This window comes from Echeneis naucrates, chromosome 15 (assembly GCF_900963305.1).
Source record: "Echeneis naucrates chromosome 15, fEcheNa1.1, whole genome shotgun sequence".
NCBI lineage: Eukaryota > Metazoa > Chordata > Actinopteri > Carangiformes > Echeneidae > Echeneis > Echeneis naucrates.
Genome location: NC_042525.1, coordinates 7,647,968 through 7,660,366, shown reverse-complemented (window position 1 = coordinate 7,660,366; position 12,399 = coordinate 7,647,968). Strand labels below are relative to the sequence as shown.

Here is a 12,399-nt window from a genome sequence, read left to right as displayed (position 1 = left end):
TCTTCATATTATAAGCAACCACAAAAGTGAGTGCACTTTTTTCTTTTTCTTCTTTTTTTTTTATTACAATGGCTGGGTAAATTTAACAATTAAATTGAGAATTTGTAAGTGTGTGCCTGTGTGCGTGTGTGAAGCCTCTTTAGGAGAAGTGAGCTGTCTCTGTAATGGCTGGGGACAGAGCTCCAAACAGCAGCACAGAATGTACAACTGCATTTTCATTTTTATTTGGGCCATCTGAGCATGTAGCAATCACTGAGCCCTCACTGAGAGTGACAGGGTGTAGTTCTGTGTGTACTTGATGTGTTCATTCACACCCTGAATGTATTCTTATAGCTTCTAGCGCTGCCAACACATCTGCTGTGCCTTGGAAGAATAAAAAAAAAAAAAAAAAAAAGAAAGAAAAGAAACTCAAATTAAAATGGAACTTGGCCTCTTAAGTCACTGGTACCATATTTTATGTGTGAGTGTTGTGAAAGAACTTTTGAGTTATTTTTCATCTATTCATGCTGTGGAATATGAATGTAAATCAAATTTCATGGGAGTCAATCACATAATTATTCACCAAAAACACAAATGTCATAATTCTCCAAGACAAGTTCCCAGCCAATAGGATTCTTGTAATCTTATTCATGTCGTGAATAAGATTGTTATGTTTAAGTCTGGATGAATCTCCTTGCATGAATAGCACAAAAACACATTGTTTTAAAGCTTTTATAAGACATGATACAATACAGATTCAACTTCATGCAATAGCTTTATGTAGTATTTTCCACGTGGACAATTGATTGTGCAAATACTGTGCGGAGTAAAGAAGTTGCATTCAAAATAATGTGAGTATAATGGAAATTTCTGGATTTACACAACTCTTCCCAGCAGTCTGCCTGAATCACTATCTTGTCTCTGGATCCTGCACATCGTTGTACTCCCTTCGTTAGTCAAATATACCTGTGATATGATATTCTTCCCTCAGGTCATGAAAACATGCAGTTTGTGCTGTAGTGTGTGCTTTACAAAGCACTTAAATCTACTGATAAAAGGCCACGTTATAGAGTGAAAGTGTGCAAAAATACCAGCACTAAAGAAAGTGTCTATTCAGCTATTCAGAAAGTAGATATTCAAGATTTTCCAAAAATAAAGGTGTGTATAAAACTGGCTATTTTCTTATCTCGTGTAAAATGAGTTTCAAAGGCATCGCTGCTTATTCTTAAGCAACACTCAAGTAACATTGGAAATCTGGGTTGATGATGTGAGAAGCAAGGCAGCGAGCTGTGAGTGGCCCTTTTCAAAGTAAAATATTTCCCAAAGGTAACACTCCGAGGACTTTCCGCAGAAAAAAAGAAGATAAAATATTCAAAAGAAATAAAGAGGAATGCTTCATAAAATGCAGCACAATTAAACTTGAATCGAACCAAACAGCACTTCAACAAGGTCACGCTGATTATTAAGGCATCCCTTTTACAAATACCATCCAGTCATATATATATGTGATGCCAAACACATAATAAATAATGGTTAGAATGCAAAATTGTTCATTAATAATAATAATAATAATAAAATGAGGTGGGGGGCATATCAGACTAACTGGAGAGCTGACTGAATGGTGTGGCAACCTTGCCTCCTATTTGGCACAAGGGATTGTTGAGCTACGGCCTCCGACAATCTTTGCTCAGGTCCGCACTTGGAATTTCCCAGCTTTAGTCACATATTTAACACCTTTAAACGGCTTGTACTTCTCTCCATACATGTCAAGGCGACTGACCTTGAGGCCTGTACAGAAGGGAGAGAAGCAATGTGAGACGTGGCTGAAAAGCCATCAGCTAAGTCGAGAGAAAGAGAGAGAGTGTGGACTACTTTAGAATTTAATAGAATTTAGTGTTTATTGTCATTACCTGATATGGCCAGCTGCTGTATCTTCAGCTCAATGTTGAGAGAAGGGTTCTCTTCAGGTCTAGGGACTCCGGCCTGCATGCTCAGGCTGCCCCTCAGGTTTGGAAGCTTCTGGGGGTTCAGTTTCCCAATGTCCCAAACCAGCACCTGAGAAAACACACAGGTCGGAGTAATACCAATGATACAAAACATTGTTTTTGTTTCATTTTCCCCTCTAATGTCGTACTTCTAATGAAAGCAGTTTAGAGTGTTAATGATGTGTAACAGGATATTTCATATCTTTAAGTAGAAAATACTGCCAGTTTTAGTGTTATATTGTCTACAAATTGACACAGACCTACTTCATCCCTGTTCAGGGAAACCTTGTATGTGGTTGGTTACCTTGGTTGCCAGGTCATAGCTATAATTTCCCTGTGTGGCTGTGAGGTTGGCACTGAGCACAGCTTTAGGCATGTGGATAGTGACCATCAAGCCCTCCACCGTCTTCCCCATGGTCTGCTTGGGTCCAATTGTGATGTCCAGGCGACCACAAGGTCCAGTCTCAAAGAAACTGATATTCTGCTTCACATACACTGGAATAGCTACGAGACTGTGGACGGAAAAACACTCGATTAAGCGAAACACCAATAAACATATTGAAACTACACAAACTGCATGTGTTAATCCCACCTACTGACAAGTCAAATATTAACTAAGTTCATTTTGCTTACTTTTGAGAGCTGACATGATAGGTCATGAGTGTAAAGTTCCCATCTGGCGGGATGAAAGAAAGGACTCGCTCTGACTCCCAGCGCTTAAACCGCACACAAGGATGGAAACTAACGTCATCAAGAAGACGAGGATTCTGTCAAAAAAAAAAAAAAGAAGCAAAAACAGCCAGGGAGTTTTCACTTGCACAAACACACAAACAGGCCCGAATAAGCACAATGTTATGAGGAAATGAACCCACCATAAAGGAGAGAGTCAGGTCAGGCATCCCGGTGAGTCTTACGCAGGCTTCAATTACACCCTGGATCTCTGCACACACTGTTGTGCCTTAAAAAAAAAAAAAGGTCAAAGGAGATGCAAGAATGTTTACAGAATCACCATTGTGAATGAACTCCTAATCTATGGTAATCAAACAAGTGCTTGTTTTTACCTGACTTGTCCAGAATGGCATCTATTTCCTCTATCACATCAAAATATGCCTCGTTATTGGTGTATTTAACACCAGCCCGTCTCCAGGGGATATTGGATAATTGACCTGTTGGCAGTGTGTCTCCAACGTTACTTCCTCCTGGAAAATACAAAAAGGTGGAAAACATCAGCGTGCACACAGATTTTATTTCAAAGTTGGTTGTGAAATGTCAGGGCAATGTTTACTGACCTGTGAGTGTATTGACAACCGATCGCAGGATGGTGGGAGGCCTGATCATCTCTTTGAGGACGTTGGACTCTGTTGCTAGTGGAAAGCCATTGTCCAGCATCTCCTCCAATAGTTCGTACACCGTCACCAGATTGTCTTTGATTACACCTTCTGAGCAATCTCCAAAGTAGTCCTGTTGACAAAAGCAGCAGTTACACTAAAACCAACACTAGACTTGTGCGTGAACAAAACTTGTGTGATTAAAAAAAATGAGCACACATTTGCATGGACAAATGAATATAAAACTGTCTAAAATAGGATACTGAGTTGAATGGCTAAGATTTGTGAGGCAAAAATAAAAACATTTGCTTTTGCTTTATTTTGCATGAATCCCCGGGAGGAATAATGTGATCATTTGAGATGTGACCCATAATCCGAGCCAAAGAGGGAACAAACCTGGAAAGTGTCTGCCACTCTGTGCAGAAACTCGATGACAAACAGCGGGGGGACCTCGGTCTGGATGACGGAGAGGAAGAAGAGCTTTCCCCGCAGGATGCTGATCAGATAGTGGTGGGGGGTCTGCAGGACAGGGGCCACATTCTCCGGGTCCACCGCCTTCTCCTTGGCCTCGAAAAAGTAATCACAAACGCTCCGGCCGATGACACTCTTCCAGTGTTTCTCCAGGAAGATGTCCCCCGACTGATTAATCAGGAACAGACTGTGGATCATCTCAGCTGCACACAATGAGACAATGGGTGTTGTTTGCAGAAGTGGAGCTCTGTTACTGAGGCAGAGACGTGACACCAGCACGTTTTCAAAACTTTTCTAAGTCAACAAATCACAACAACCCGCTCAACACTCAACATTGAGCTACTGTCAATCTGTCAAACTAACTTTGCCCACAGGTGATTTAACAGGTTGGCTCAGAAAAATGATATCCGCAATTTCGGACATCTTTTTTTTTTTTATTTAATTTTATTTTTTAACTATCTCCGCCAGACTGCTAAAATAAAACGCCACGAAAGTTTTTACCTGCTAACTCCAGCTGACTGTGCCAAAAGTGTCTTTCACGGTGCCAATATGGCAGAAAAATGGGAGCAGCTGAGGAGACCCTCACAGATTCACAGACACGTAAACGCAACGCGGTCACGAGCTAGTGACAACAAATCAAAACAATCAATCACGCAGCCGAGGATGGCACAACTGAAATTATTTCTGAGCTGTTGAAATACCAATCAACGCCGGTGCCAAGCCTCGTCGATACTTTCAGAACAAAGTTGAACACTTTTCAGTCAGGCGACATTTGCGGACAGCTATGAGGGGTATTGCTGCCCGCAGTTCGTCCTGCCAGGCGCTTCTGCCGCCCCTTCTCACTGTTGATGCGACCTTTTGCTGTAAATGTCCTTCTGTTGCCATAATTGCATATAGACTTTTTAAAAATGAAAATTATCCTTTTGTGTATGTGCCGGGAGAGTGGAGTTTCCTCCCATAAAGCACCAGTCTGCTGTGGCTGTAAAATGATGCCTATTAAAAAGAAAAAGGTCATAGGCCATAAAACCAGAACAGAGGCAAACACCAGACTACAAGTGAAAAAGTTACCTTTCAATGCTCCAAACAGAAGTGCCAACCAAAGCAGTACTTGATTTTTTTTTTTAAAGAAGCACAAATGTCTAATTTGAACGAATACCTTCCCTGTTTGCATTTGCTTTAAATTGAATAAAATATCAGGCATGTTATTAATACTCTGCACTGTACTGAAGTCCACTGCATTTTTATTCTCATGTTTTATCTTTTTTGTCCTATTTTAGTATTATTTATCCTTACAAACCCTATTTATGTATGTCTCTTATTACATCGACTTTGTCTTCTGTGTGTGTGTGTATTCTGTCGTAAATTAATAAATTGAATTAACTTTGTTACTGAAAAGTTTTTCCAGATCTTATCGTGTTTGAAAAAAAAAAAGGTTTTCTGATTGGTGGATCTTAACACATAGCCACGAGGGAGGAGGACGGCGGCCTGCGAGGCTCAAACGCTGGTGCCAAACTCCCAGCGTTGCGTTGGCGCGACCTCATTGTCGCACCGGTAAAGGTGATTACAACGTGCTCCGTTACTCAGCCATGGCCCTGGAAGAACCTGAAGCTAAGAGACCCAAACTTTCAGAGGAGGAGGTGGAGGAGAAGGCCGAGTCTCCCACCAAGCAGACTCCTGCCAAACTAAGGTGACCGAAGTTAGCTTAAGAGGAGACTCGATCCTCTGAACTAATCGTCTGCAGTATGAGCTCAAACCTTCAGTGTGCATTGTTTAAATGGATACGTTATGAATGCTGGAGCTTGTTAGAGCTTTCTCCGATGTTTACATGAACTACCATCCTGCTTTGGCGGCGGGTTTGTAGAAATCATTTGAGTTTCTGATGCGAAGTGTCTGGTTAACCTTTAAGTTGCAGCTGCACTAATGTTGTCGTGTGAGTGTGTGTGTGTGCGCGTGCGCCAAAATCTAATTTAAGTCCAACTTGTCCCTGCAGGCATTAAAGCTCCCACAAAACACTGGACTGCAAAAGAGTCACATGGTCATCGATGTCTAATGTTTTGATGCCCCCCCCCCCTTAAATCTTAATCGATCATGGTGTATCGGACCAGAGCCTTCAGTGCTTCAGCGCTTCTACTCATCAATACGCTTCTCACGACGTTATTCGGCCCCCGATGGAGGGAGTGTAGTGAAGGATGTAGAAGCAGAAAAAAGCAGACAGATAAACCACCTTGGACCTCCCTGCTTTCTTAGATGCGCCCAATCCGTCCTCTCCGAGTAGGAGGAGCGCTGGTTGCAGGGGTAAATCGATTTCCCCAGCTGAATTTGTTGCAAGTTTTACAACGCTCAGTCCTTCCCAAACCGGTTTGTTAGGTCACTCAACAGGTTTTCAGTACCTAGCTGTTATCCAGAGAGGAGCACAACATGTCTGCTGTGAGGTAAGACACTGACAGAGAGGGAGCTGATCTGAACCCAGACAGAGGCTCTTGTTTTGTGTAATTGGCTGCAGAAGCCCTGTTATCACCTGATTGCACATGAGCAGATGTGTGTGCTGTTGGTAAGGATAGTGAAGTTGTGGCATCTGCCTCAAAGGTTGAAGGGTTTTGTTTGTGTCTTTTGTCAGCACATCCCTTTATTTGCATTTTCTAAAACTCACTTTCATTTCATGTTGTATCTAATTGCTACATGAAGTCTTGTCTTTGACGTGACTGTCCAAAGAAAGACTTAATGGGGAAAATGTGCTAACACACATTCAAATGGTCGCCCCTGTCAGAGGCCATGTCCAAAGTCTCTGTCCAGCTGGGCTTTTCCCAGAAACAGACAAGATTGTGTTGCCGCACTGAACTAACATGTAGAAGGCAACACTGAGACACAGATATGATGCATACTGTAAATGTGCTACCACAGTTGCTTGGTGCTTTTGCAGAGTTACTTGTAGATCTTTACGATCCGCTCAGAAAGTGGCATTTTTCAGCCTCACTGGTTACTGATGTGTAACACTAATTCCTATGGGAATGTTGTATTGACACAAATTACAGAGTTGCCTGTTGCCGTTTAAATTTTTCAAGCCACAGAGGCAGAAATGTTTGAAGTTTGTGTTTGTTTTTTGTTTTTTTTACATCAAGTGACAATGATTTATAATGATATTCAGGCTTTGCGCTATTTGTTTGCCTCAGGAAAGAGCACACTGCACGAGCACAGAGGCATCCAGCAGTAGGCAGTGTGCTTTCCTAATGCTGACTCGCTGTTAATATTATAACATGGCTACATGCCTGACTGACTGGATGTCTCACTGCTCACCATGTCCATATTCTTTTGTAATTTTGTTCAGTCTGTGTTTCCAATCAATGTTTTACAGACGTGTGTTATTTCTGCTCTTTTGTCAATGTGAATCAGAATTTTAAATCCTGTGACGTGAGAGAAATTGATGAGTATTCGAATAATGATCAACACTGGTATAAACCCAGCAAACCCACTTAGAGATGGCAGACATGAAATTTAATGAGGATTGTCTGTTGTTATAAGGAATGAACCAACCAGTGTAAAGAAGCTGTAACTCATTTCATATAATCTTTATGTTTCAGCCAAAATGCACTCTTTGGAATGGGAAACCCCTTGTTGGACATCTCTGCTGTCGTGGACAAAGACTTCTTGGACAAGTAAGTTAAATGATTCAAATGCTGGAATAAAAATTGTCACTTAAATAAAGATGTGTGGTTGTATTTTCTGTAACCCTCACTGCTGTTTGGCTAAAAAATTACCGGAGTGATTGCAAACTATGATCCAGGATTGACACAGTTGACTCCTGTAAAAGTCCTGTAAATTAGACATTAATATACATGTTATAACATTTACTTTACCCTAAAGTCATAAAGACACATAAATTGGCTCAGATGAAATATAGACGTGTGTCACGGCTGAGGTCGCCCCTCCCCACCGGCTGCCCAAGAGAGATTGAGGCTCTATGATGTAATTCAATCAACTGAGATAACAGATAATGATGCAAAGAGAAGAGCATGGGAAACAGCCAACCTGTGTAATAAGCAGTGCCACCAGATCTCTGTCCAGCAGATACTCTGCTTTAATATATCCTGCAATGGGACATTATTTCCTATGTAATTTGTATGCGTTGGACATTTTAGCTGATGGAAATAACCGCTGACTCTTTAGGTCTTACGAGGTCAAATGATGAATTGATCATTCATAGTTTAATCATGTCATTCAAGCCTTGCATGCCCTAAGCATAACACACAATAATCAATCTGTTATTAAGGTTAACATGGGATCCCGGTCAAGGCAATGACCTGGGCTGTATTGATCAGAGATTTTATTTACTTGCTTGTTTATATATTAGTCTAATGATGATAAAATGAAATTGTCATCAGCAGAACCTTTCAATGAGATCAGTAGTTTTCTGGTCTGTTCCAGCTCTGTTGACCAAACCAAAGAACTCCTCTGGGCTGCAGCTCAGAGTCCACTCTCAACCCCCTTGCGTAAACTCCTGGATTAGCGCTAAACCAGCCGACCGCAGATCTAACTCAGCGTCACATAGAATAAAGCAGGACTGTGCTTTAATCCCTCACCTTCCTTTGAGGAAACAACTATGGATTCACTAACATGCTGAGTTGGAGTGTTGATACAGAGTGACAAAAGCACAGGACATAAGACTTTCCATGCCATGTAATAAGAGAAAATTTAGCTGCTCAAATAGTCAATGATCAAACCATTTACCAACACCAACTTTGTATCTATGTTTATCCACGTACAGTGCATTTTCTGTGTGTTTTAATAAGCAGGACTTCATTCAGTGCATGTGTCTGATCCTTCTGTTTGTTCTTCCTTTTTATTTTTTGCAGGTACAGCCTGAAACCCAATGACCAGATCCTGGCAGAGGACAAACATAAAGAACTGTTTGTATCTCCTATACTGTGACATTTCCTATCAGATAGAGGTTGTGGGGCTCTGTTGTCGTTACAGAGAGAAAATAGTTATGCCTGTGACCTTCTTGAGTTTTATCCTCTCTGTTCTGGAGTTGGCTAGTCAAAACAGGAGCACGCCAGAATTGGTCTCAATTGACCTCCGTTCCTTTTTAGATGGCCAATGACAAAGCAGCAGAGAGAAGGATTCTCGGCCAATAGCAAACCGAGACACTTCACCTCCCAGTCCCTCTGAGACAAGAGCGAGAAAGCAAAGTTTGCTTTATACTTGTATTTGTGGACGAATTACATTTGATCCAGACAGTGGTTAAAATCTTCAAATTGACACAATTGAAATCACATCTCAATATATATGCATTGTTGATGTTAGAGAAGAGTTGACAGGGACAGTCATTCGTGCACTGTATATTTTAGATGGAAGTTATATTTTACTTGACACTCTAACAGATCACTTATCCTTAGCACAGTGGTAGACACATAATGCAAATCTAAAAGGGTACAGGTTATATTTTGAGTTTTGAAGGGAAGTTGAATGATCTAATCAAAATACTTTTATTGGAATTACAAACCAGTAATGGAATATAGCCACTGGCAAGAACATTGATAATTGAAATGTGAATTAATAGAATGAGGCGTTTGCCTCTGTGTGTAGGTTTGATGAGCTGGTGAAGAAGTCTAAAGTGGAGTATCACGCTGGAGGAGCCACCCAGAACTCAGTAAAGATTGCTCAGGTCAGTCATGTACAAGCTCGCTCGCTTTCTGTTGTGTCACTGCATACATAAAAGGTTTATTTTCCTGTTGTCTGAGACCATTCCTGATGAGAGGTGTTGTGTTTAGTGGCTGATCCAAGAACCCCATCATGTGGGCACCTTTTTTGGCTGCATTGGCAAAGACAAGTTTGGAGAGATCCTGAAGAAGAAGGCCAAAGAGGCCCACATCGAGGCTCACTACTACGAGCAAGATGAAGAGCCCACTGGGACGTGTGCTGCTTGTATCACTGGCGATAACAGGCAGGTGGTCAAAATGATAAACATTAGTTTACTCATAATGTTTTTCTGTCTAACGCTGGTTTCTTCATCTCAGGTCGCTGGTTGCTAACCTTGCTGCTGCTAACTGTTACAAGAAGGACAAGCATTTAGACCTGGAAGAAAACTGGAAGCTGGTGGAAAAAGCTAAAGTCTTCTATATTGCTGTAAGTTGTGAACTTCGCCAAACCATTGTATTATGTGTTCTGGACATACCACTGCAGTTCTTGTTCAGGACCTCAATGCATGTGATTCATTAAGAGTCCATCAAGATACAAAATTCAGATTAGTCTTGACCCTTTTCCTTCCTTCTCTCCAGGGTTTCTTCCTGACCGTCTCCCTGGAGTCGATTCTGGAAGTGGCAAAGCATGCATCTAAAAACAACAAAATGTTTTGCCTTAACCTCTCTGCACCATTCATCTGCCAGTTCTTCAAGGACAACCTCATGCAGGTTATCCCCTATGTTGATGTGTTGTTCGGAAATGAGACGGTAAGCCAGGCTTTACACAGTGAATTGACCACACATGCTTATGTGGTAGTTTGCATGTAAAATGTTTCTTTTCATCTTAATTTCTTGGTTCTTCAGGAGGCAGTCACATTTGCCAAAGAGCAAGACTTTGAGGTGAGTGGATCAACAGTCTCATCTAACATTTGCACTTGATCATTTCTGCATTATTTTCTGTATTTTGTCAATTATTAGCTTGTACTAATGTGTGTTTTGTCTGTAGACGGAGGATATCAAGGAAATTGCCAAGAAAGCCCAGGCTTTACATAAAGTCAACACAAAGAGACAGCGGACTGTGGTGTTCACCCAAGGAGCAGATGCCACCGTTATTGCCTTAAGTAAGACATTTTTTATTATTTTTCCCCTTTTCATATTAGTATAATTTCAGGTTCCCGGGCCAGTGAGGAACCAAAACTGACCAGTAGATCGAGAGCTTTGCCTTCTGGCTCAGCTCCCTTTTTATGACATCAGTGCAGCACAGTGAATGCAGCACCGTACCAGTTGCTCCAAATTTCGAGTCAATCTCACACACCACAGTTCCCTCAGTCGTAAACAAGACCCCGAGATACTTGAACTCCTTCACTTGGGGCAAGGACTCATTCCCCACCTGGAGTCGGCAAGCCATTGATTTCTGACTGAGAGCCATGGCCTCAGATGTAGAGGTGCTGATCTCCATCCCTGCCACTTCACACTGAGCTGCGAACTGATCCAGAGCACTGGAGTTCTAAGGCCGATGGTGCCAAAAGGACCACGTCATCTGGAAAAATTATGCAATCCTCTGGTTACCAACCTTACAGGAGTTACAGGAAGGGTTGCACATATACAACAATGGTATAATTAATATTTTCCTCTGTTCAGGTGACAAGATTGAGACCTTCCCTGTTGTGAAGGTTGAATCCAAAGACATTGTGGACACAAATGGTGCAGGTGATGCTTTTGTAGGAGGTAAGGTTTCCCAGTATTTTCATGCAATACATTTTCCAGGTTTCTTTGAATTTCTTTTTGTGTGCGCGTGGGGATTTGTATGAAAATCTTTCCTCTGTTATGCAGGATTCCTGTCTGGGCTGGTCCAGGAGAAACCACTTGATCATTGTGTGAAAGCTGCACACTATGCTGCCAATGTCATCATCCGGCGTGCAGGTTGCACTTTCCCAGAAAAACCTGATTTCAAGTGATGCTCTGATGGACAGCTTTTCCTTCTGCCTGAAGCCTCATACTCACCCTGCCAAACATGACTGATTATTATTATAATGTTTTTTTTTAACAAATACTCCCTTCCCCTACAACTTGTCCATTTTAATTTGCAATCCCTCCATGCATCATTTCTTACCCACTGTTGGTTCGATGCCCCTGGCAGTCGAGGATCAGTTGAGGATCATGGGCCAATACTTACATTTATGGTATATAATTGACAAGAATGGAGTCACGATAGATAGATAGATTTTTTTTTTTTTTTTTTTTAGCAGATTCTAAAATTGTGTCTTCATTGACATAATTGTTCTTGTATCTCTTTTATAAATGTATTTTGGCCTTAACACTGCCAGCATCTGCTGCCCCAAAGGCTTTGAGACACAACAGTGAAATTTCCTGGACATAGAATCAAAGTACAAGAGGCTTATTCCACAAATGGAGGACACATCATACACAAACAGGACTAAAGATGAAAACACTGCTGTCAATAGGTTTCTGGCTACTGTTTGAAACAGTGAAAGTGAATTGTTTAAACTTTGGTTTTAACATGAAAATGAAACCTACTCAAAATCTCATGATAGGTAAGAGGTCTGTGCTGTTATTTATTTATATGAGCCTTCATTACAGGTTTTGAGTTGCCCATCTGTGATAGACTGACACTGTTGTAAAAATTTTAAAGGCAATCATTGCATATTCCTTTCCATCTAGATGTTTTTATGAACTCATGTGACAACATGATTATAGGATCAGTGTCATGAATAACAAAATATTTATTCATAGATAATTACTGAAAGGAGGTGAACATAGTACACGACTTCACTACTTGAGTAAAATCCTTGTCAAATATTACTCCAATACAAGTAAAAGTAGCTTCGTCAGAAATTTACTAACAAGTATTTGCTTAAAAAGGTATAAAAGAAATACCTCAGGAACTACAGGAAAGTAAAGTAGCTTTATTGTCATTGTACAGTACCCTGGTGCTAT

General features: G+C 41.1%; 2 protein-coding genes across 5 annotated transcripts; one reads left to right on the top strand and one right to left on the bottom strand.

Annotated features, from left to right (window-relative positions):
* Window positions 1-473: 473 nt before the first annotated feature.
* ap3m1 (adaptor related protein complex 3 subunit mu 1) lies at window positions 474-4,514 on the bottom strand. 2 transcript variants are annotated; one of them, XM_029520356.1, is made up of 10 exons: window positions 4,465-4,484; window positions 4,265-4,385; window positions 3,689-3,966; window positions 3,254-3,425; window positions 3,026-3,163; window positions 2,837-2,922; window positions 2,598-2,731; window positions 2,269-2,476; window positions 1,890-2,034; window positions 474-1,767 (listed from the first exon to the last, which is right to left on the bottom strand). In XM_029520356.1, exons 3-10 carry the CDS (start codon window positions 3,959-3,961, stop codon window positions 1,667-1,669), a joined length of 1,257 nt encoding a protein of 418 aa, XP_029376216.1. In that variant the 5' UTR covers window positions 3,962-3,966; window positions 4,265-4,385; window positions 4,465-4,484; the 3' UTR covers window positions 474-1,666. The 2 variants fall into 2 exon arrangements, with proteins under 2 accessions (XP_029376216.1, XP_029376215.1); XM_029520355.1 differs by having other exon boundaries at window positions 4,265-4,514.
* A 748-nt stretch (window positions 4,515-5,262) lies between these two features.
* Window positions 5,263-12,102, top strand: adka (adenosine kinase a). 3 transcript variants are annotated; one of them, XM_029520360.1, is made up of 12 exons: window positions 5,315-5,450; window positions 5,754-6,195; window positions 7,342-7,416; window positions 8,614-8,667; window positions 9,347-9,425; window positions 9,532-9,704; window positions 9,778-9,886; window positions 10,039-10,209; window positions 10,306-10,341; window positions 10,448-10,562; window positions 11,083-11,169; window positions 11,275-12,101. In XM_029520360.1, the coding sequence occupies exons 2-12, from the start codon at window positions 6,182-6,184 to the stop codon at window positions 11,397-11,399; spliced, it is 1,038 nt and encodes a 345-aa protein (XP_029376220.1). In that variant the 5' UTR covers window positions 5,315-5,450; window positions 5,754-6,181; the 3' UTR covers window positions 11,400-12,101. The 3 variants fall into 3 exon arrangements, with proteins under 3 accessions (XP_029376218.1, XP_029376220.1, XP_029376219.1); XM_029520358.1 differs by lacking the exon at window positions 5,754-6,195 and having other exon boundaries at window positions 5,263-5,450; window positions 11,275-12,100; XM_029520359.1 differs by lacking the exon at window positions 5,754-6,195 and having other exon boundaries at window positions 5,335-5,417; window positions 11,275-12,102.
* The last annotated feature ends 297 nt before the right edge of the window (window positions 12,103-12,399 follow it).

Excerpts from the sequence above, each read along its gene's own strand:
- adka (XM_029520358.1), top strand. The coding sequence starts at position 5,350 with ATGGCCCTGGAAGAACCTGAAGCTAAGAGACCCAAACTTTCAGAGGAG. Across the intron at positions 9,887-10,038 it reads CTAAAGTCTTCTATATTGCT|GGTTTCTTCCTGACCGTCTC; the intron begins GTAAGTTGTGAA and ends CCTTCTCTCCAG. Across the intron at positions 10,563-11,082 it reads TGCCACCGTTATTGCCTTAA|GTGACAAGATTGAGACCTTC; the intron begins GTAAGACATTTT and ends TCCTCTGTTCAG.
- ap3m1 (XM_029520355.1), bottom strand. The coding sequence starts at position 3,961 with ATGATCCACAGTCTGTTCCTGATTAATCAGTCGGGGGACATCTTCCTG. Across the intron at positions 3,426-3,688 it reads GAGTGGCAGACACTTTCCAG|GACTACTTTGGAGATTGCTC; the intron begins GTTTGTTCCCTC and ends TTTTGTCAACAG. Across the intron at positions 2,035-2,268 it reads GCTATGACCTGGCAACCAAG|GTGCTGGTTTGGGACATTGG; the intron begins GTAACCAACCAC and ends GTGTTTTCTCAG.